Source organism: Triturus cristatus, chromosome 5_2, assembly GCF_964204655.1.
Source record: "Triturus cristatus chromosome 5_2, aTriCri1.1, whole genome shotgun sequence".
Taxonomy (NCBI): Eukaryota; Metazoa; Chordata; class Amphibia; order Caudata; family Salamandridae; genus Triturus; species Triturus cristatus.
Window position 1 is genome coordinate 961,946,060 of NC_140588.1, and position 23,246 is coordinate 961,969,305.

The 23,246-nt window shown below is 46.5% G+C and overlaps 1 protein-coding gene across 2 annotated transcripts in view; it reads right to left on the reverse strand.

Annotated features, from left to right (window-relative positions):
- The window catches only part of COL4A6 (collagen type IV alpha 6 chain), an 847,824-nt gene that overhangs the window by 261,111 nt on the left and 563,467 nt on the right, over positions 1-23,246 (reverse strand). The window contains exons 23-25 of one of the 2 annotated variants that reach the window (XM_085608161.1): positions 7,749-7,928; positions 2,713-2,896; positions 985-1,038 (exon numbers count right to left, since the gene is read on the reverse strand). In XM_085608161.1, coding sequence (XP_085464287.1) covers positions 985-1,038; positions 2,713-2,896; positions 7,749-7,928 — 418 coding nt within the window. The remainder of the gene's footprint in view (positions 1-984; positions 1,039-2,712; positions 2,897-7,748; positions 7,929-23,246) is intronic. The other variant, XM_085608162.1, reaches the window with a different exon arrangement.

Consider the following 23,246-nt stretch of genomic DNA (forward strand, 5'->3'; position numbering starts at 1 on the left):
ATTCTTTTAAAGACCCAAATAAAAAATCCATAGGATGGATACTTACGGTGACAGGAATATGCTGTTTTAAAGAAACACTAATTAGCATTTAAACTAAAATTTTCATTTACTGAAATTCAGAAAGTAGGTACTTTAACATTACGAATCATGTTATAATTGATACAATTTACACTGCCAGTCGACAACAATAACAACACATAGAGTGGTGTGTGCATAACACATGGAGCAGCCTACAACATGCCTTCACAGTGCACAGCCCAGGTTTAAACGAGTACAGTGAACATAAAGCTAATAGCACATTTCATGTGTGTTCTACCACATGAACTAATTTTTAATGTCATCCTACAAAAATAACTCCAGAATATCGACTATCACTATCTCATCAAGGTATATATATATATATATATATATATATATATATATATATATATATATATATATATATATATATATATATATTATATATATATATATATATACAATTAAAGTTTGTAAGTATGGTTTTAAAATAAATCTATACAAAACTATATATATTTACCTTGGGGATATAGAAGCAGTTGATAGTCTGGAGTCAACATTTTTGCAGCACAATTCTTCTAAATACTGTGGTAGAAAACCAGTGAGCACTTATTGCCTGCAATTGCAGTGTGATGTGACTTGGGGTTTAGCAGGCTTAACAAGATCAATTGAACATTGAGCCAGTTCCAAAAACAAAGCTTTGTAAGCAAGACATGGTTGTACATTTTGTCACCACAAAGTAATTATGACAGCATCTGTGGTTGGTGTTGTTAGGAAAGTAGGTAAGATACTAACAGTGACCATAGTCACACCGGTGCAATAACCATATTTATCGATGCATCCACACTGAGATTGGAAAATCACAAAGGATCATGCAGGTCTGTGGTCCTGAGCTTTGGCGAGAACAAGTGCACAAGTGCATCTCACCATCGTTTCACTGACACCAACTAAAGCCTAGCCTCTCACCTCCCTCTGTGTCTAAGTCTCCATTACCAAGAGTGTCCCCGCAGCAACAGGCACCTATACCAGGCAAGCAAAGGAGCAAAGGGTTAAAAAAAAGTCGAAAGATTACAAGATTGGCAGAGCTTTGATCTACAGGCCAAACATATTCACAATCTTCTTTTTAAATTGTTACCAGGGGGTATATTGGATCTGAGGGCCTCTTTCTGCATACTGTAACTGTAAGCAGATAAAAAGGATTAATGAATAGAGAAACCAATTGCTGAAACACAGATAATGAGGTGTCAGATTGGATCACATTGACAAAGAGATCAGGTTCTTTAACACAGATGGCACTGTATGGTTTGTGAAAAAGAAAGGGTGATATTACCTTTTCAGACTAGATGTGAAGCATTGTGAATATATTTGGCTGCAAAATCTATGACAGGCATGAAAATTACAATATGTTAAGAGCACAAGCAGAAAGAAAAAAGTAACAAATACATTGCTTTGCTTAAAAATAGAACACAAAGCTCCAGACATATATTTTATAAGCCTACCCGCTGAATAAATATACTGCAGAATCTAGAGGAAAGAATTGGTCACCAAACACGTCAGATGAGAACCTGGATAAGGCGGCTCAGAATGGAAATCCATGGATTAATGACCGTGTAGGCAAAATTAGTTTTGCCCACCAAAGTAATTAGTAAATATATTCTATTTAAAAGTGATTGAGTTCAGCACAAAGGATCCACAAAGTGAGTGGCAGCAGCATATATAATATGATCTGTTCCAACCTTTGCTCTTATAGGGTTGCTCTCCAATCTGTCCAGCACCAGAGGCTTTCATATGGAGCTAATTAAAGGTAGGGAACATTCCACTGAGAGACCACTGCTATCCCCATCCCATAAAATCCCTGTCTGCTTTTTTAACGATATTTGGGAGCGTGCCTTGTTTTGACGCAACACTGTTTTAGACACAGTTCCTCAAGCAGAGTGGCCTCTGGAAAGTTAAACTATTTTGGAGATAGTAAATTGGCTTGCCTCGTGGTGGTGATGCTGTGTAAGCAGAAAGTAAGTCATTTAATGGTAATAAGACAAAGTGGGACTGTCTACTATAGACTGCCATGCTAGACAAAAGTCATCGTAAACTCTAAGACAGATGACAAGACTTGTTCTGAGTGAACCAATGAACGAGGAGCAATTTGATGCAGATGGACAAACCGTTACATCTTGGGCTTAGACTTAATTTACATCTTAGCTTAGCTTCAGAAAGAAAATGTTAAACAAGAAACACATTGCAAGAAGCAGAGAAAAGTCAAGAGCAGGGGCTGGCCATCCCACAAATGCGATACAGTTTGTGTCAATAATTACAGTAAGTATACTTATTTAAATTCTAAGTTTAGTTCCTTTCAAAGTTGGGCAACGTGCATGATACTATACAAATAGCTATGTCTAAGGATAATTGTAAAAGTGAATTCAAATGATTTAATGTCCAATACACCCTATAAATTTGCACATGCGTGCCAACCCAATTTTTTAAAATGTTCATTGAGGCATCAGTAACTAGAGGAGGATGATGCAAACAGCTAAAACTTAATTCTAGTCTACTTTTAAAAGTAGATTATGTTCATTTTTTTGTATGTTACCGATTAGAATTCAGCACAATTTGGTAATGTCATTAGGGACCTACACTATGGTACAACAGATAACCTGAAAAGACTAACTTGCTGTACAACAAAGTAACATGACATACCTCTTTGACCTTTAACTCCGGGTTGCCCTTCAAGACCAGGTGGGCCTGGGCTTCCTGGAGGTCCACGTACTCCTATGGGACCTGGGAAGCCAAACCCTGGAGGACCAAAGTCACCGCGGAGACCCTTTTGACCTGGCAGTCCAGGAGATCCTTTATCACCCGGAAAGCCAAATCCACCATCACCCTGTGCATTGCGAGACAGTAACAAAAATAGTAATGAAACATGCAGCAAGTATCACACATTTCATAAAGAATAAAGAATTGGATTTCAAGCAGATGCATACTTTGAAAGGCGCTAGTTACTAACCTGTGGCTATTGTTTTGAGCCTTAAGAATTATAGATTCATATGCTGTGCATATGCTGCCATTTAGTGCTTGAGTCTGGAATTCCTCTTTGATGTTCTTTAAAAGTTAAGATTTTGGGTGCATGCTTTAGTAGAAATGAGGTTATTTGTTCATTATTATCTAAGCATATAGTTCTACATAGACTGCCTATGTAGGATGTACACTCTGATATCATACTGCTTGTCAATATTCCATGCCCCCTCACCTCCACTCAACTGCTCTTATTTTTTGTGTAGGTTTATCACTTTTGAAAGTTTTTTACATACTCACTCTCTTTCTTTCTCTATTTTATTTATGAGTGTTTTTTCCTTAATTCACCCATTCCTCTTCCTTCTAGCTCAAGATTACCAGCCGGAGCGATGTCACTGGGAGGGCAAGGTTACAGTCCTCACCTTTCATTTCTTAAATCAGGGTATTCTGGGACTTTAGCCTTTGTTTTTGCTCATGTGAACCAATTCAACTAAAACACCCGAATATAATTTGAAAGGGAAAAGCCCAGCACTGGAAAAGATGTGTACCTGCTACATGGAGTTTCCTGCTAACCGTATCCGACCTGTTACTGTCCAGCAAGAAAAAAGCATATGTTGGGGGTTTCCAGCATAAGTACTTATGGAACATTAAAAGAAAATCATACATTTTCTTTTAAATGTTTTTACTTTAAAAGTTTCATATTCTTTACTTTAACAGAATCTCGTCTTATAAGAGAGTCCACCAATAATGCATTTGAACTGTGCCATGCAATTCTGTTTTAGATACTCAAGTTGAAAGTACGTACACCATGAACATAGCAATACATTTCTAAATCTCTGTGTTTTCTGGCAAAGACAGCTGGGATGATGTGTTGTCCTGATACACTAACCCAATATAATAATGCACACTATTAATTTGTCAAGTCTCTTTATGGGCCCATTCATAAGTGTTTTTATTTCCCATTCTGAGAGCAGTAGTAGATTAATTTCCGTCAAGCAAAGAAGTAAAGCAGTATTCAGGTTGTCAGTTAAAGGTGAGGTACAAGGGGACCCCAATACTGCTGGGGTGTACAGAAAAGGACATCTCTACTGGAGACATTATTTTCTAAGTTTGTTTTTTGTGAAAATGTTCACCTGTACATAAACATACACGAAGGTTCATGCAGGTCTGTGTTCCTGAGCCTTGGCGAGCACAAGAGCTTCTGACCATCACTTCTCTGGCACCAACTAAAGCCTAACCTCTCACCTAAGTCTCACTTACCAAGAGTGTCCCACAGCAATAGGCACATATATCAGGCAAACAAAGGAGTAAGATTTGCAAAGCTTTTATCTACAGACCACACATATTCACATTCTTCTTTCTAACGTGTTACCAAGAGGCCCATTGAATTTGGTGACCTCTTTCTGCACACTGGAATTATAAGCAAATAAAGAGGCTGAAAGAAGAGGGAAACCAATTGCTGAAACCCATGCAAAGAGGTGCCAGAATACGCCAAACCCCCACATCTGGCTCGGCAATGCCAAAGAGTTAAAATTGTTGAAGTTTAGAGAAAGGGACTTCTTCTAAAGAGCGAACATTTTCCAAGTGGAAAAAGAGTTATATGTGGAATTGTGCACATGTACGTTTCCATAAGGGCAAAGTTAATTATTCTAAGGATCTGCGACTATTACACATCTGCAGAAGCAGTGAAACAGAGGCCTGAGAAAATGTCCACCTCTCATACCGGGAGTGTGAATCAGGAAAAAAAGAGACTTGTGACACAGGCCTGATGTGGATCACTGTAACACTGCCAAAACTGACCGTGGGTCACCATAAAGAGTAAACAAATATTATTGTTTATTTAAACTCAATTAAAAACTTTTTTTAATGTTTTTTTTATTGAGTTTTAAATAAATATTTTTTCCTGCAACGAGACAGAAAGGCAATTTATATTTGGTTTAGATATTAAAACTGCATTTTTTTAGAAGAAGTGTTTTTATTTGTCTAATAAGGATGTTATATGGAAATAAGTACAAGAGGGTAATAACTTTTGCTTGTTGACAATATAACCCTGTCCCTTTTGGCATACTCTCCCCTGTTTTTGGAACTGTCCAGCAAAAAGAGCATGTTATAAAAAAAAAAATACACTGCGTATTGTAGTACACTTGGTAAAGCAGAGAGGAATGACTAATGGTGGGTGGAGCACACAAGGTTAAATATGGAAAACACTGGGCCGTGGGCTAGAAGGGGTTCCTCTGTGCTGTTGCACTCAACAACGGATGTTCGATGAGGGCGGCAAGAACGTCAGGATGGAGTAGTTATATGCAGTAAACCATAAATGTACGCAAATGAAAATTCCAAAATGTCCTGAAAGCATCAACACGTAAAGTAACATAGCTAGACTGGTGATCATCTACATTTTTCATGCGCTAAATATATTAAATTCAAAAAGTGCCTACACTTGTGGCATGAATATTGTGCGCATCCAGATAGCAATATTTTATTTACTAGCCTAACCCCTAGTCTTATTGGAAAAACACAATTGGTTATGCACTATAACAGCCCCAACAGTCTCACAATACCGCAAATATTATATCTGACCATATCAATTAGTTATTTGTACTGTGCACTTATACCAAAGGGCATTTGTTCCCAAAAGTCCAAAAAACAGACAACTGAGGTAGGGTGGGGCGAAAGGTAGGTCCTCAAGCCTCTTCAGAAAAGCACAGAACGTCTAGGGGAAAGCAACGCCCAGATTTGAGGGGCCTCACGGGGGCATAGAAGTCCGGCAATTTGGATAGAAATGTTGAGACCATCTTAGGGAAGGCACAATGGACAATACAAAGTGTTTTGAACTGAATGTAATTCTTCACTAGGAGCCAATGATGCAGCCAGTGGGCTGAAAAACATTACTATATGTACACAGTTTACAAACAAGCTTCACAGCCAAGTTCTGTAGTGTTTGGAGCTAGGTTGCCATGACGACTGCCATTACAATAATCCAAGTGCAACAGAACTCAAGCCCTTACCATAATGAAATGCGTTGATGCAAGCAAAAAAGAAAGTACTTTTCAGAACGGTCTCAACTGTAGGACTGCCAGAGGCCACACCTCGTGCAACTGGTCGTCAAAGGAAAGAGCCTGCTCAAAGAGGATGTCCAAGTGTATAGCTTTTAGAAGGGAGCGGAGGTCCCAGCTAATCATGCCAAGCAATGGCTATCAGTGAGATGTGTCTTTGCCAGTAATAAGGAGCTCTCTCTTTTATCCATTCAGCTTCAGGCAGTTGTCTACCATAATTCGCTGGATACCACTAGAGTATTACGCCAACTTGCTGAGTGTGTTCATCGACTACTAATCAAATTTCAGCAAAAGCCGTGGGCGTCATTGGTGTACGAGAAGGACATAAAACCAAAGGAACGCACAAGCTTCCCTTGCAGATGGACATGAATAATAAAAAGAAAGGGGGAACCCTACATCACTCCGCAGGTAACTATGAGTTTGACAGACATGAATGGAGGCAGAGGAACAATGTGTGAATGAAGCAGTTAATCAGACTGTTTATGGTGGGTCTAATGCACACATTTTTCCAAATATTTTTAGGATCACAGGTGTCATCTATGAAAAATGGATTTTGGCTAAGCTTTCCACATCTCTTCTAACCAGTTCTGCACTGCTTATCACTGTGCCTAGGTTTTGCTATGCCAGGATGGGTGGCCATTCCTTTATGGTTTTCACCAGCATTGAATGGAATTGACTTCTGCACACTTTGCGTGTCATTAATCATGAATCATCTTTTAAGAAAGCTCTTAAAACCTACCTGTGCACTGCACACTGATTTGCTGGCATCCTATGCTTCTGCTCTGCCACTTGCGCCAGGACACTTCCTGGAGTAGCTGTGCGCTCCATAAATCCTCATTCAATCATTCAGGATTTCAGAGCAGCATTACATATACTCTGGTAAACCTTTCTACATGAGTAACTGAGTTTATGTTGGAGAGGGGTGGGGGAGCAAGCAAATTTTCTATGTTTACAAGATTTTTGCAGGAGCTTCGCAACCAAAATGCTCTCAGATGTTTATAATTGTTTTAATTGCATTTTTTTTGTTGAGAAAGGATAAGCAACCAGCCTCCAAATTACAGGAGTATAATGGAGAAAACACTCCTCAACAGAGAAAATAAATAATTTCCCAAGTGTAGTAGAAACAGAAAAAAGAGTGCAAATGTTAGCTTTTGAATAACTCTAAACAAATGATTTTCCATGATAGAAAATTGCCTTAGTTTAGAATTCGGGTTTCCCTGTGTAATCCTGGAAGTCCATGACTCACAAGATCTGTGCCTAGCTAAAAACAAAGGCTTCTTATTACCAAAAGTGTGAACAATCTAAGAAAGGAGAAAACGTAAATGTTCTTTCTTAGAAGTCCAACTCTGTGAATCGGGCCCACTGTGCATAAATGAGTATACTTAGACCACATAAGGCAGTCAGTCCATTTTATGTGGCCTAGGTCAAAATGCAACCTAGAGTGTCCTAGACTACACAATCAAGTTAAACATGTATATACATAAAAGTGGACCATAATGCATTGTTCAGCAATAATGGCATGCCCCATAAAAGGAAAAATAACCACCCCTTAAGAACTGAATTATTATTCGAAGGCCTAAATACCTAGAAGAAAAGGAAATGAGTTGCCAAACCACGCTTATAAGTGAGCTTTTGTTATCAGCTCCAAACTCAGACAAAACTCACAGGAGGGCCTTGGCGGCCAGGCAATCCGGGAAGGCCATCTCTACCAGGCTGTCCTGGAAACCCGGATGGTCCTCTTTGCCCCTCTGCACCTGGGTCACCACGTTCCGCAATACCGGTTCCAAAGGCTGGCTCTCCTTTTTCTCCCTTGTAACCAGCAATCCCTTTTGGTCCAGGAAAGCCCTATAATTAAAACAATATAAAAATATCAAGTGAAACAGGAACTTTTACAACACTGTCTATTATGCGGTGATGATTTGAAACGAAATATAATATGCTCACAAACATTTACTGCACTAGACTTCTTAGGCCCTGGGGACCCCCAACCCCCAGGACATTTTTTTAATGAAATGGAGGTGGACGATTGTGCTTCTCTCCCCCCTCCCCCTGAGTCGTGTTAAGCCCTAGGGACTCCACCTCCCAGGGCCCCTACTTAAAACCGACGACATGCTAATCACCGCCAAACACCTGCACTTCCAGATCCACACCGACCCCAACACCACCCTCAGAGGAACCCTCATCTACAGACCACCCGGCCCCCGGCCGCAGTTCAGCGACTCCATCGCCAACTTCGTCAGCACGCACGCCCTTGCGTCCACGGACTACATCCTCCTCGGTGACCTGAACTTCCACCTCAAGAACACCAACAACAGCAACTTGTGAGAAAGTGGCTCTGTATATACTGATCCTTAATAGGTACAGGGTATACAGAGTCCACAGACCCCAAGGGTTTAACAGAGGTTAAAGTTAGATATAACCTTACTCTCCAAAGTGGTAGCCTGGTCGAGCAGTAAGGCAGTATCAGAGGACGTGTAAAGCACTTGTTGTACACACTCATTCAGCAAATAGTTCCACACACTCAATGACTGAACTCTAGGCCAAAGGTTTGTATATAAAAAAATATATGCTTGTTTTATTTTAGAACCAACACTTGGAATTAAAATATACTTTCTCGACAGGAGATGTTTCATAAAAATACTTTTGCATATGCAATTGACTTTTTAGTAAACAGTTACAAATAGTTGCAGTAGGCAACTCTATTTCTAAACACAATACATTGAGCTCAATGGTAAATTCAGATTATATGCAATAGATTACTTTGTAGATTACTTTTGTAATTCCAGGCTTGGATCCTAGATCCAGTCCTGGGTCAGTTCTCAGAATCAGCTGTTAAAAGTCGACTTTGGTACTGTGATGATTTTTAACTAATATTTAGCTATTTCAAAAGTGAGCAATATTTCAGAGCAAACAATCAATGATTCCCTATGGAAGGAAAAGTAGGTTACAGGTACAGTAGGTTATCGTTACTTTTGTAATCCAGTACTGGGTGTCTGGACTCAGTACTGGGACATTTATCCAAAACAGGTAAGTAATTACGATTTCAGATGTTATACGATTTTTGAGGAATATTTAGAAATTGCAGAAATCAACACTTAGAAGAAATTTCACAGAAAAGCAGTCAATGGTTTCCTACGGAAGAAAAATGAGTTAAAGGTAAGTATAGTTGTGGGTACTTTTCAGAGTCAGTGCTGGGCACCAAGATCCAGCACTGGGAGCTCACCTAAGAGCAGGTGAGTAAATTCGTTTTTGGTACTCGGCTGATTTTTGGTGAATATTTTGAGTTTTGAAAAGTTCACACTCAGAAGAATTTCCAAGAAAAAGCCAGTCAATGTTACCCTATGAGGAAAATGAAGTTAGCGGTTTAAGGGTAAGTACTCGACTGGCAGAGTTGAAGTTCTGGGCATAGACTCAGGGGTCCCCCAATGTCAGGTAGGTACAGTTAGTTCACCCTCAGCGGTTTCAGGACGGCCGGGTGCAGAGAGAGTTAGGCCCAATGTTATCCTATGAGGGATAGGGGGGCCTTGGTTGGTGGCTGCTGTCTGGCAAGCCACGCAGCTGTGGGAGCTGGGCTCCTGGTCACTTACTCAGGGCAAGTGGGGAAGTGGGTTAGAGTAGAGTTTTCACTGCCAGGGCCACTCGGGCGGCTGGCTGCAGGGTGCATTTGAGCCGTCGGGCGCTCAATTGATTTCTATGGGAAATCTCCGGTTTGGAAAAAGACTGCAGGCTCGGGGACGAGGACTCTTCGGGTGCCACCACCACTTCGAGTGGTAAGTTGGATAGTTGAAGGATAGGTAGGTACCCCGGGATTGGGCACAGAGGGCCGTGGGGCGCCGGGTGCAGGGGTGCCTTTTGATGTCGGAAATCTTACCCTCTTGTTGATCGCGGTTGGGGTGGCACTCTGTTTTGAGGCTGCAAGCTTCTTCAGGATAGTCGAGGGGGGTCCTTGGGTGCCGGACTCGGGGTCACAGTCGCCGTGGGGTCGTCCTCGTGGGTTTAGTTCACTCCGGCACCGGCCAGGCTTGGCGGGTGCAGAGTGGGCTGGGATCACGGTTCCGGGCTGCTGCCAGGGGTGAAAGGTAGGTTCTGAGTAGAGCCTCTAGTCATGGGAGTCCCAGGGGATTAGAGTTCAAAGGTAGCCAGGTCCTCTGGGGTTTCTGAGGTTGCTGGCCACAAGAGATGCCGGGCTTGGAGCAGGAGCAAGTCCGAGGTCGACAGGCCGGTAGGGCTGGGGCCAAAGCAGTTGGTGTCTCCCTCTCCTTTGCAGCTGCAGGGCAGGTCTTCTATTCTTCTCCCTCTTCTTGTAGTTTTCGGAATCTGGAATCTGGGGAAGGAAGGTTCAGGGTGCCCCTAAATACTAGATTTAGGGGCGTTACAGGTAGGTGAAGGCCAGGGACCAATGGGTCCTCGTCCTGGGGTGGGTACACCCCCTATCCTGCCCCTCTCCTGTGGGAGGGGGGCAGTAGCCTAATCCTGATACGGTAGGGCCTCCCATCTTCAAGATGGCGAGAGCCCGGAGATGTGCTTCACCTCGCCTCCCCCATCTGAGGGGTGGGGTGGGCAGGCTGGCACATCCCCTGTCCTTGTATGGGGTTTCCGGCCAAGCTTCCCGCCAGAGTGGGGGGTTGCAGTGGCCTGGGGAAACTCCTCGAGGCGGCAGGCCTTTGAAGCTTCCCTTTGCTGATCCTGGGGGAGGAGATCTATCACCTCACCCAGGATGTGCATTGTTGCAGGCCCGGGAGAGCAGGGGCTCTCCCACCCAGGGGTCCAGCAATGTGTCTGCTGTGTGGCAGCCTGGTCAGCCTCAGAGCATACGTGGATTGAAGGTTAGTTGTAGAAGGGCATCTCTAAGATGCCCTCTGGGGTGCTTGGTACATTAAATCTCACACTGGCATCATGGGCATAAGGCACCCAGCCAGAGGGGTGACTGACATATGTCTTGGTAGTGTGGGTGGTGGGCATGGCACACAGGGATGTGTGCCATGTCGACTCTTCATTTTGTCCTGCACCCAGACACTCAGCCTGCAAAGGCAGTGTGTGTGTGTAAGGGTACAGGGCCCCTAAGGGTGGCACAATGAGTGCTGCAGCCCTTAGGGGTCTCCCCTAGTCACAAGGCCCTGGGTACCTAGGGTACCATTTACTAGGGGCTGACATGTGGCCAGGGTTTGCCAATTGGGAGTTTGTGTGTTTAAGGAAGGAACATAGGCCCTGGGCACCTGATTGGCAGGAGTCCAGGGTACACTCAATCAAAGTACATTCAGCATCTTAGCAAAAAGTGGGGGCATACCATGCAAGAAAGAGGGCACTTTCTCACACAACTCCACCACCCTGCTCGACAACCTTGCCAACCTCGGACTCAAACAGCTCGTCACGACTCTCACCACTCCGCCGGACACACGCTCGAACCAATCTTCTCAGCCAGCAACCACGTCACCTTCAGCCACACCACCGAACTCCACTGGACCGACCACCGCTGTGTCCACTTCACCTTCGAGAAGCCCACCACGCACCACCACACACAATGAGCCCCCCACCGCAGCTGAAGCAAAGTCACCGAAGCCGGCTAGTCACCACCCTTGCCCGAAACCCACCAACGGCACCGACTCCGCCGCCCTCAACCTCAGGCAATGGATCAACGGCTGCGCCAACACTCTCGCCCCGATCAAGAAGCCCTCAAACAGATGCACCAACAGAAAAGCCATCTGGTTCACCGCCGACCCCCAGGCATCCAAGCAGGCCTGCCGTAGGCTCGAGAAGATGTGGCACCACGAACAGACACCAGACAGCAACACAGCCTACATGAGCGCCATCCGCAGACACCACCAACTCATCCGTACCGCCAAAAGGACCTCCTTCAAAGAGCTCACTGACAACAACGCACACAACAGCAAAGAGCTCTTCAACATAGTGAAAGAACTCTCCTACCCCAGCTCCAACTTCAACGACATCCCGCCATCACAAGACCTCTGCGACTCCCTATCCACCTTCTTCCACCGCAAGATCGCAGACATCCACAACAGCTTCAGCAACCAGGCCCCCGACAGAAACAGATACCTCAGACTCACCGCCCACCCTCAAAATCATGAACACCGTCCACTCCGATTCACCATCCGACCCCTGCCTGCACCACATCTTCAACAAAGGAAGGTCCACCATCGCACCCCATCTTCGCAAGATCATCAACAGCTCCTTCGAGATCGCCACCTTCCCGGGGAGCTGGAAGCATGCCGAGATCAACGCCCTACTCAAGAAACCCAAAGCTGACCCCAAGGACCTCAAGAACTTCCGGCCCATCTCCCTCCTCTGGTTCCCGGCTCAAGTCATCAAGAAGATCGTCAACAGGCAACTGACCTCCTTCCTCGAAAAGAACATCATCCTGGACTGTTCCAATCCGGATTCCGCAGCAACCACAGCACCGAAACAGCCCTCATCGCATCAACCGAAGACATCAGGGCTATGATGGACAACGGAGAAACTGAGGCCCACATCCTCCTGGACCTCTCGGCCGCCTTCGACACCGTCTGCCACCACACCCTCGGCACATGCCTCCACAACGCAGGGATCCGCGACAAAGCACTGGACTGGACCACCTCCTTCCTCACCGGCAGAGTGTCCGCCTCCCCCCATTCTGCTCTAAAGACACCAAGATCATCTGCGGCGTACCCCAAGGATCGTCCCTCAGCCTGACACTCTTCAACATCTACATGGCACCGCTCGCCAACATCGCCAGATCGCACGACCTCAACATCGTCTCATACGCCGATGACACCCAGCTGATCCTCTCCCTCACCAAGGCCCCCACCACCGCCAAATCCAACCTCCACGAAGGAATGAAGGCCATCGCCGAATGGATGACAATCAGCCGCCTGAAACTGAACTCGGACAAGACAGAGGTCCTCATCATCGGATCCACCCCCTCTGCCTGGGATGACTCATGGTGGCCGGCTGCACTGGGAGCTGCACCGACACCTACTAACCACGCACGCAACCTGGGAGTCATCCTGGACTCCGCATTGTGAATGACCCAGCAAGTGAACGCTGTCTCCTCCTCCTGCTTCAACACCCTCCGCATGATCTACAGATGGATCCCCACCGGTACCAGAAGGACAGTCACCCAGGCCCTCATCACCAGCAGACTGGACTACGGCAACGCTCTCTACGCAGGAACATCAGCCAAACTCCAGAAACTACTACAACACATACAGAACGCCTTTGCACGCCTCATCCTTGACATCCCCCACCACAGCCACATCACAGCCCACCTGATAGACCTACACTGGCTCCCCGTCAACAAGAGGATCACCTTCAAGCTCCTCACTCACGCTCACAAAGCTCTCCACAACACCGGACCAGCGTACCTCAACGAACGACTCACCTTCTACACCCCGAACCACCAGCTTCGCTCCGCTGACCTCGGCCCGTTCCCCAAGCGACCGCTGGCGGCAGAGTGTTCTCCCACTTTGCCGCATAAACCTGATACACCCTCCCCATCCTCCTACGACAGATCCAGGACCTACTGGCCTTCAGGAGACTCCTCAAGACCTGGCTGTTCGAGCAGTAGCAGCACCCTCCCCCCCCAGCGCTCTAAAAATGTACTGATTGATTGAAAATAAAGGGGATGGGGGCTGAGTGGTCACCCTCACTGAAACTTGCTAGGCCCTGGGGACCCCATCCCATAGAGCCATTTTTTTTTAATTAAAGGGGCAGGGGGTGGGGGGCGGGCACTCCTCCCCGGGCCTTGCTTGGCCCTCTGGACCCCATCCCCCAGGTCCGTTTATCTAACTAAAGGGGTGGGGGCTGCTTGGCCCTCCTCCCCGAGCCTTGTTCGGCCCTAGGGACCCCATCTGCCAGGGCCACTACAAAAATTAAAGGAGAGGGAGGCTGCGCAGCCCCCCTTCCCGAGGCTTTCCCAGCCCCGGAGACACCATTTCCTGGGGCCTGCATCATTCAAGGTGGGTTCCCTTGTGCCCACCATACATTCCTTGCGGGCTGCAGGGGGAGCCGGCAGTGCTCCCACCTGGAAGGAGAAGCTACTCATGCTACTACCTCAGGGGGAGCAATATTTTGATCTGTTTCCCAGCCCATCCAGGCAGTGGGAGCATTTTTAAAGCTCATAGCTAGTGAGTCCGCCCTGGGAGATGGGGTCCCCAGGGCCGTTAATGGCTCAGGGAGGTGAGCCGCGCAGCCCCCTCCCCATTCAGAGTAATTTTGTACCTGGTGGTGGGCTCCCTGGGGCCTTTAGAGGCTCGGGGAGGCGGGGCAGCGCGGTCCTCCTTTCCCATATTGAATAATTTAGGCCGCAGGGGTGGGCTCCCCAGGGTCTGTCATGGCTCGGGTGGGGGGTCCATGTGTTCCCCATCCCCATGTACAATTATTTCAGCACCAGGGTGGGCTCCCCGGGGTCTGTAATGGCTAGGGGGGGCTACACGCCCCCCTCCCGTTAATAAAACAAAGCACCCCTAGCTGCTGTAGGAAACTGGGCTTTTGATGCAGTAGTCCCCCCCACACACTTTTGCCTGGTATTTGATGCAAATTTGACTGAAGTGCACTGGGTTCCTGCTAATCTGGTCCCCAGTTCCAGTGTTCTTTTCCCAAAACAAGGAAACTGCTGAACTGATCTCCAACTGGCCAAGCCTTAAACACCTCTGTAAGTCCCTAGTAAGTGGTACACCTGGTGCCTAGGGCATAGCTACTAAAGACTGTCCCTGAGAGCTGCAGCATATTTTTTGCCACTCTAAGAGAACCAGTACCAAACTCATGCAGACTGCCATTGCGGCTGCGTGACACAGTGCTATAAAAAGTGAGAATATGACATGGGACCCACCTGTGTGCAATGTCCCCATCACTGAATGTAATATTTGTAGGCCAAACTTTCAGCAGGCCTAATAGACCAAAGGCAGGGTGCATTATATTACATGTGAGGACATATCTGCATGAGCAGATATGCCTCTGTGCTGCCCAGTTGAATTACTGACAGTACAAGTGAACAGGGAAGCCCTCTTAAGGTATGTACTGGGCAGTGGTAAAAACGAGTTACCCTGCTAAATAATGGTTTAACTGAAATATATGGTGTTTGGTATCAAACACCTCATATTAATAAACCCACACTGATTTCAGTGATGGTTTTATTAATACCGGCACCCAGAGGGCACCTTGGAGGTACCCCCTGAACACTACTATCTCTTTAGTGTACCGGCTGACTGGTCCAGTCCAGCCTGTCACCTCAGACGAGTTTCTGTTCCCCTAGGATGTGAGAGTCATGCTCCCAGAGGTCAGAAACAATGCCTGGTCTGGTGGGATGTGTTTACACCTCCTCCTCCAGGAAAGCTTGTAAATCTGTATCTCAAGGCAGAAGGCTACAAAGGCCTCTGACGAATTTGATATACGATCCAAGGCTTCCCCAGACAGGGGAAATAACACCCCCTGCCTTGGGCCCATTTGGCACCAGGACAGGCAGGAAAATTAGCTATGCAGGAGGCATGTTGTACTGCAAGGCTGGACACAACTCTAGGGTGGGCAACCTGAAGTGAACACGAAGATAGAAATTCCACCATGGAATTCTGGGACAGGGTGATGCCCACTCCCCAAAGGAAGTGGTCATCCAGGGGGTGTAGTGACCCCAAGGGTACGTAAACCATTGGCTACTACCCCTCAATCCCCATTTAGTATTTAGGGGACCTCCTGATACTTGGAATTATAATGGACAAAAAGAAGTAGATAAGGAGGAATGTGACCCGAGAACAGAGGAGCACGACCGACTTGACGCCAACCCTGCCAGCCTATCTGCTGCACCCAACCCTCTTGGAGCAACCGAGTCGACCTGCTGCTGTGCAGACTCCAAGAAAACCCAGAGGGCTGTCAGTGCTTCGTCAGTTGCCAAAGAAACTCCCTTGGAGTACAGGAACTATTCCCCTGCAGCCGCAGACACCAAAGAAGCAAGATCCGGTTCACCGACCTACCACTTATCATGACTACCAACGCAGCAGCCACCCAGGAAGATCCCTCCTCCCTCCAAGTGTGGAGACGCCAGGACTGACCAGAGCCACACAGTACCAATACATGGGGTACCAGGCCCCTTGCAGCAATCAAGGCTTGTTGTGTCCAGACTGGACACAAATGCCGAGGAAAACCAACCTGCACGTCAAGGGACTTCAGGAACAGTGAGACCCCCATCGAGAGTGGTCCAGCTGTCTAGATTACCCCTCTTATGCAGAAACAAGACAAAGCGAGAACCTCCAACCGCCGCCACCCGACACCTTGAAGCACCTCTACACCCATGCCCCACAGCCCAAGCCCAAGGGAGGTAACAGTGCCAATGGGGTCCTGAGACTATCAAAGGCTAAGCCCTTCTTTGGGTTTGGCTAGACTGGACTCCCAGTCTCCACCTGCAGCCTCTTTTTGGAGACCTCCTCCAACTGCGAGTGACTCCAGCACGTAACCAGGCTCCAAAAGACACCACTGCACCTGAGCCCCACAGTCTGAGCATCTCTCCACCGGTATCCATACACGGCCAAGCATCTCTAGGTTTGAGCCCACTGTGGGTTTACCTTAACTGGCCCCGCAGTCCCTGCTTGCAGCCTCTTTCCAACCGAACCGGTCTCCATGAAGTGGACACCTAACGCTGTCACACACCTCTGCACCCGGATGCCCCAGAGCCTCCCAAGGTGAACTGTTGGTGTGGCCTTGGACCGTGCCCCATACTCACCTTAAGTCCTGGAGAACAGTCCCTTAAGTCACTGACAAGTGCCCGAATGCAATACATGTTTTCCCCCATACATTTCCACTTCAGAAATTGCACTCTGTCAACTTTTGAAAAGTATACAAATTTCTATCTCTAAAAGTACTTACCTGATTCCGATGATCTAAATTCATATAAAAGAAGTGTTATCTTAAAAATTGGTGTTTCTTTATCGAGTGTGTGTCTCACTTACTGCCTTTATGTGTGCAATAAATGCTTAGCACTACCCTCTGATATGCCTAACTGCTTGCCCACACTATCAAAAAAGAGAGCATATAAGATATCATTAGTGCCCCTGTCAGTCAATCGGGGTGACTTGGACTATTTACACAATGTACCTCATTTTGGTCCATTATATAAAAAGTCAGCTTCCTACAGCTGCCATTTTTTTTAATGATCCTGAAGGAGTCCAGCGGGGTCACGGCAATTGTTTGCCGACTACTTTTTGTTTTTGGCCCAAGGGGTGGGGGGAGGAAGTTCCTCAGGGTCACCCCATCGGGCCTACGGGGTCAGGGGATCCCAACTCCTTATATTTAGGGGACTAGGTCCCTGAGACCTGTAATGGCTGCTAGCAACATTTTTCTCACAGAAGCGAGATGCCCCAATGGAAACAAAGCTACCTGGGCCAATCAGAACTCTCCGTTATTTAATTGGAGCTCCTGCAAGACTCTCTTGAGCCTCAGGCAGACCCAACCGTCCAGATATACAATTATTTCCAAACCTTAATTTCGCAAAAACTACTGAACTGATTTACACCAAATCACAAAAAGCACAATCTGCGGACCAAGATGTAGCTTTCTTCTTAATTTAGTGTAATTCCGTTAACCAGTTTTTGAGGTAGCCCCTCTTAAAGAAGTCTGTGGAAAATGCATGGATATTTTGTGTTTTGGGACCCACCCCACCCTTTTTATCGGCTCCCTGAACTTTCCATGTACAAACTCGTCAAAAAGTAGCACCTTTTTAAGAAGTTTCCTGGAGATTTGTCATAACGGGCCATAAGTTATTAGCAACACAAAAACTATGGAACAGCTGACCTAATTATAACTACCCAGTAGAAACCGCCACTGGGTAATATCTATATATATGAATTTATGGATGTATGTACATATTTTCTGTCTCTTTATATAGGGTAGAAAGTAAAAAACTCATTAAACTATTAAAAATCAAACCTGTCACCGCATGTTTTAGCATGGAGTAACCTTTTTCAGTGAAATACCCACTAACAGGTGAACCAAATTTCATCAGGTCTCATTTCACATAGATCGGATTTCCTCCCACTTCCCACTGCGCATAAACCTGAATAGCCTCTAGAGCAGGAGTTGACGCAGACAAACACCTTCATACTCAGACATGGCAAGGTTAACTGCTGTACGCAGTGTGTTGGTGATCTGACTCTTAAAACAGTGGGTTTGTGGTTCAGACATCACAAAGACTCACTTGATTCATCATTTGTGTTCAATACTTATTGAGAGGAATGGCACAGTCTACTAAAGCATTAGGATTGAGAGGCAAGTGATTACCAGCATCAATTCACTATTAAATCTTTAGTAACCCTAGCATGGTTTTTAGCAGAATAATCATGTCCTTGGCATCTGGATGTGTATTCAAAATGCTGAGAACTGATCTATGGCTGTGGTCTGGGATACTGCCTTGAGATAAGCAATGTAGCCTTGATCTGATTTCACTTCTGAAATTTCCACCTGCTCCGGCCCATAATAATTAGCTGCCAACAACAAGCAAAACTCTGTGCCTTAAATATTAAAACGGAGGGAAATAAAAACGTCGTTATGGCACAACAGACTGGAACCAGCCCTATGGAAATCAGCCTTGGTCTTGCTCCAATAGGAACAGAGCAGCAGCCCAGACTGCCAGATCTGGGCACCGCTGAGCACGAACACAAGCAATCCCAGAACAGATTCAGCATGTTTAGGCCTCATCAGTAGGGTGCAGCTTAAGTCCTGTAGGACCCACTACTATATGGCAAGTCCGTATCTGGAGTGGCAGAATGGATGAAAAATAATGCAACGGCCAGTGAAGGAGATTAATTCAAGCATGCCTTCCATCAACCTGTTTTTTTGCAGTTGAATATTTATCAGGAATCAGAATATGGGAGACCCGACCGTACAACGTACCCCGAAGCAATAATGCATAACGTATAGTTTCTTACCTGTCGGTGTAGTTTTGCAGCTTGAAGACTTTCTGGATCCACTATGCTGTTCATTTCGCCATCTTGTGGTTGGGTCCGGAATCGTAGTATTTTCTCTCTTTTTTTTTGTGGCCCAGGTGGGTGGCGACGTCCCACCATTTGGTGTCCTTCGTGACGTCAGTGCGCTTCCTGCGGAAGCTCCCACCTTTGGTCGCCATCTTCGGATTCTTTTTCTTGTCTTGTGTTAATCCTGTCTTCTCTGTTATTTTGTAAGTCTTGTTTATCATTAACCCTTTACCTCCTGTCTCATCTTTCTGGTGGAGGAGGGTGGGTTCGCTAGTGAATCCAGAAAGTCTTCAAGCTGCTAAACTACACCGACAGGTAAGAAACTATACGTTTTGCAGCGTGAATCTTTCTGGATTCAGTATGCTGTGCGTAGACTTTGTAGCGGTTTGTCCTTATTGTGGTGGCTGGGTGGAAGATGAGCACTGGTTACTGAATATGTGTTGTAAGACCTTCTGTCCCACTTGCTCTTCTTTGTTCATTTGAATATCCAAACAGTAGTGCTTAGTGAACGTATGCACTGAAGACCATGTTGCTGCTTGGCAAATGTCTTGGATAGGTGTGTTCGCTAGAAACGCAATTGTTGCTCCTTTCTTCCTTGTTGAGTGGGCCTGAGCTGCTCCTTGTAACTGTTGTCCTGCTTGCTTGCGACAGAGTTGAATTGTCTGCGCACTCCATCATGCAATGGTATTCTTGGTGACTGGTCGTCCCAAAAAACTGCTTGTGAAGGAGAAAAAGAACTGTTTTGTTTTCCTGCACTCCTTTGTCCTTTCTATAAAGTGCATCACAGCCCTTCTGGCGTCTAGTGTGTGTAGAGCCCTTTCTGTTTTTGTGGTCGGTTTTTGAAAAAAACTTGGTATTTGGATTGTTTGGTTAATATGGAACCGAGACACCACCTTTGGCACGAAGTGTGGGTCCGTCCTCATTACAATCCTGTCCTTGTGTATTTGTAAGTAGGGCTCTTGGAGTGTGAGCGCTTGCAACTCACTTGCTCTTCGCAGTGACGTGATCGCCACTAAGAAGCCCGTCTTTAGTGTGAGCATGTGCAATAGCCTTGTGAATAGGATCAAAGGGTGCCTTCATCAATTGAGTTAGCACTACGTTGAGGTTCCATGCTGGTGCTGGCATCCTCTTTGGGGGAGCGATTCTCTTGGCCCCTTCCAAGAATCTCTTCACCACTTGAGAGGTGAAGAAACTTTTCCCTGTTTCTCCTCTTGTGTAGACCACCACCGCAGCCAAATTCACCCTCAGGGATGTGTAGCTTAATCCGCTTTGTAGCAGGTGCGTTAAGTACTTTAGTACTGTTGATTCCCTTGTGACCTTACGTTGTAGCTACTCCTTGGTGCACCATAGGGAGTACCTCTTCCATTTTGCTATGTAGCACTTGCTTGTGGTAGGCCTCCTTGCTTCCCTGAGTACTGCCATAGTACTTGGTGGTAGTTTTAGGTGTGCAAATTCTAGGTCTTCAGGAGCCATGCTGCTAGGCTGAGACCCTCTGGTTCTGGGTGAAGCACCCTTCCGTTCTGCATTGTTAACAGGTCCCTTCTTCTTGGGAACCTGTGTGCTGGTTCTTGTGCCATTTTCACTATCTGCGAGAACCAGGACTGCCTGGCCCACTGAGGTGCTATCAGTATTAGTGTCATGTTGCTGACTGCATTTGCTGAGTACCCTGTGTATCAGTGGTATCGTAAGCGTATGCAAAGCTCTTTGACCAACTTATCCATAGTGCATTCCCTTGGGACCGATGGTCAAGTTGTCTGGATGCGAAGTGTTGGCATACTGCATTCTGATGTGTTGCAAATAGGTCCATTTGTGGAGTACCCCATTTCTGGAAAAGCTTCTCTATTTCCTGCTGGTTGAACTCCCATTCGTGAGATGCCGACGTCTGTCTGCTTAGCCGGTCTGCTTCCACATTGTCCTTCCCTGGGAGATGTATTGCTAGTAGGTCTATTTTCAGTGGGATGGCCCATGTCCAAATTTCCTGTGCTAGCCCTGATAGTGGTACTGATTGTGTTCCTCCTTGTTTGTTGATGTAGAACATGGTGGTTGTGTTGTCTGTTTGGACCAACACCCTGTTCCCGTAGAGCTCTTTCTGAAAGGCTTTTAAGGCTAGGAATACAGTTTTAACTGTAGGTAGTTGATGTGTCCGACCGTATCTTGCTGCGACCATAGACCCCTCACCTTGAGCTTGTTCATGTGTGCGCCCCACCCCAGCTGGGAGGCGTCCGTTGTGATGGTCACTGTTGGAGTTGGTTGTGTGAATGGCTTCCCCTGTGATATGTTTTCCTTTTCCACCACGCTATTTCCTGGTGCACTGCGTGCGAGACAACCACAAGATCTTCCCAACTCCCTGTGGCCTGTGACCATTGCTGTTGGATCCATTCCTGAAATGGTCTCATGTATAGTCGGATATTTGGGACAAGGTCGATGCATGACGCCATCATTCCCATCAGTTTGTTCGCTGTCCTCACTGTCAGAACTTGCCCCGTGCGGTAATGACATGTTTCCTTCTGTATCGCCAACGTTCTCTTCCTGCTGGGGAACACTTTGGCCTGTATGGTGTCGATTTCTGCCCCTAAGAATATCTTGATTTGTTCTGGTTCTGTTGACGATTTCTCCCAATGGATAGAGAAACCCAGTCTTGTCAGTGTTAGTATGACCTGTTGGATGTGGAGTTTGCATTGGCTGCACAAACTTGCCTTTACGACCCAGTCGTCGAGATAGGGGTATACGTGTATTCCTTGCCTTCGTAGGTGTGCTGCGACCGCTGCTAGGCATTTTGTAAACACCCTTGGTTCGGATTTCAGGCCGAATGCCAGTACTGTGAATTGATAGTGGCTTTGGTTGATCACAAACCTTAGCAGGCGCTTGTGTTTTGCATCCTTTAGATCTATAGTAGCCATGAAATCCCCTTGTTGTATTTGTGGTATAACCTCTTTTAGGGAAGTCATCTTGAACCTTTGAGTTCTTAGGAATTTGTTCAGGAACCGTAGATCTAGGATAGGTCTTAGTGTTTCATCCACCTCTGGCACCAGGAAGTTGAGTAAACCCCTTTGTTTCTTTGGTTTTTTGGTACCACCTCTATTGCCTCCTTGCTGAGCAGTTCCTGCGCCTCTAGCTGCAAGAGCGAGAGCTCGTTTGCTGAGTGTGTCTTGCTTCTTGGTTTTCTGTTCGGAGGCTGCCTTTCTAACTCTATACAGTATCCGTATTGTATGATGTTTAGTATCCATTTGTCCAATGTGACCTTCCTCCATTCCTGGATGAAGTCTCTTATTCTTCCCCCTACCGGTGTTGAGTGTTCGGGGTACTGCTTTGTTGTGGAACGTTCGGCTGCAGTTCTTCCTTTTGTCTTTCCGCCCACCCGAGGTGTTGCTAGGGTGGGGGCCTGTTCTATGTGGGAGTCACTTGGTGGAGGGCTGCTGGCCTCGTCTCCATGTCTGTCCTCTTCCGTTCCCGCACCCTCGAAAGGACTTTCCCCGGTGCTGGTACTGCCAGTTCTGCTGCTGTTGACCCTGCTGCTGCTGGCCTTGGTTGCTACTTTGGTAGCCTTGCTGGGACGTCTGGTGCGATGTGCTAGGCACGTTGCCCCCTCTACCACCTGGCCTTCTCATGGGTGTGCCTCTTCTCATTCCTCTGTACTGCAACGCTCCCATGGACATTGCTGTTTCGTTGTCCTTCTTAAGCTGCGTCAACTTGTCATCCACTGGTGTGGCGACCAGTTGCTCGCCATTAAAGGATGTATTTAAGATGTTACTTTGTACCTCTGGCTTGAATCCCGAAATTCTGAGCCATGCGTGTCTTCTCTCAGTCACTCCTATCATCAATAGCCTGCTCGATGTTTCTGCAGCATCCAATGCCGATTTCAGGCATGTGTTCGCCATGTTCTTTCCTTCTTCTACCAGGTGAGCTGCCCTTTGTTGGTACTGGTCTGGTAGATGCTTTAGGAGCTGCCCCACTTCATCCCAGCGCTGGTATGCGTGCCTGTTGATCAGGGCATTGGTATTTGCGATGCGCCAATGTATTGCCACATTCCTCTCCACCTTTCTCCCTGTGAGATAGATCCCCTACTCTCCTTGTCTGGAGGTGGTCCGGCATTTGTGGGAACATTAGTCCTTTTCCTAGCCGTTGCTGCAATTATGGAGTCGGCTGGCACTGACCCTTGGATGTATGCCGGGTCCTTTGAAGAATGTTTGTACTTCTTCTCCGTCTTAGGGGT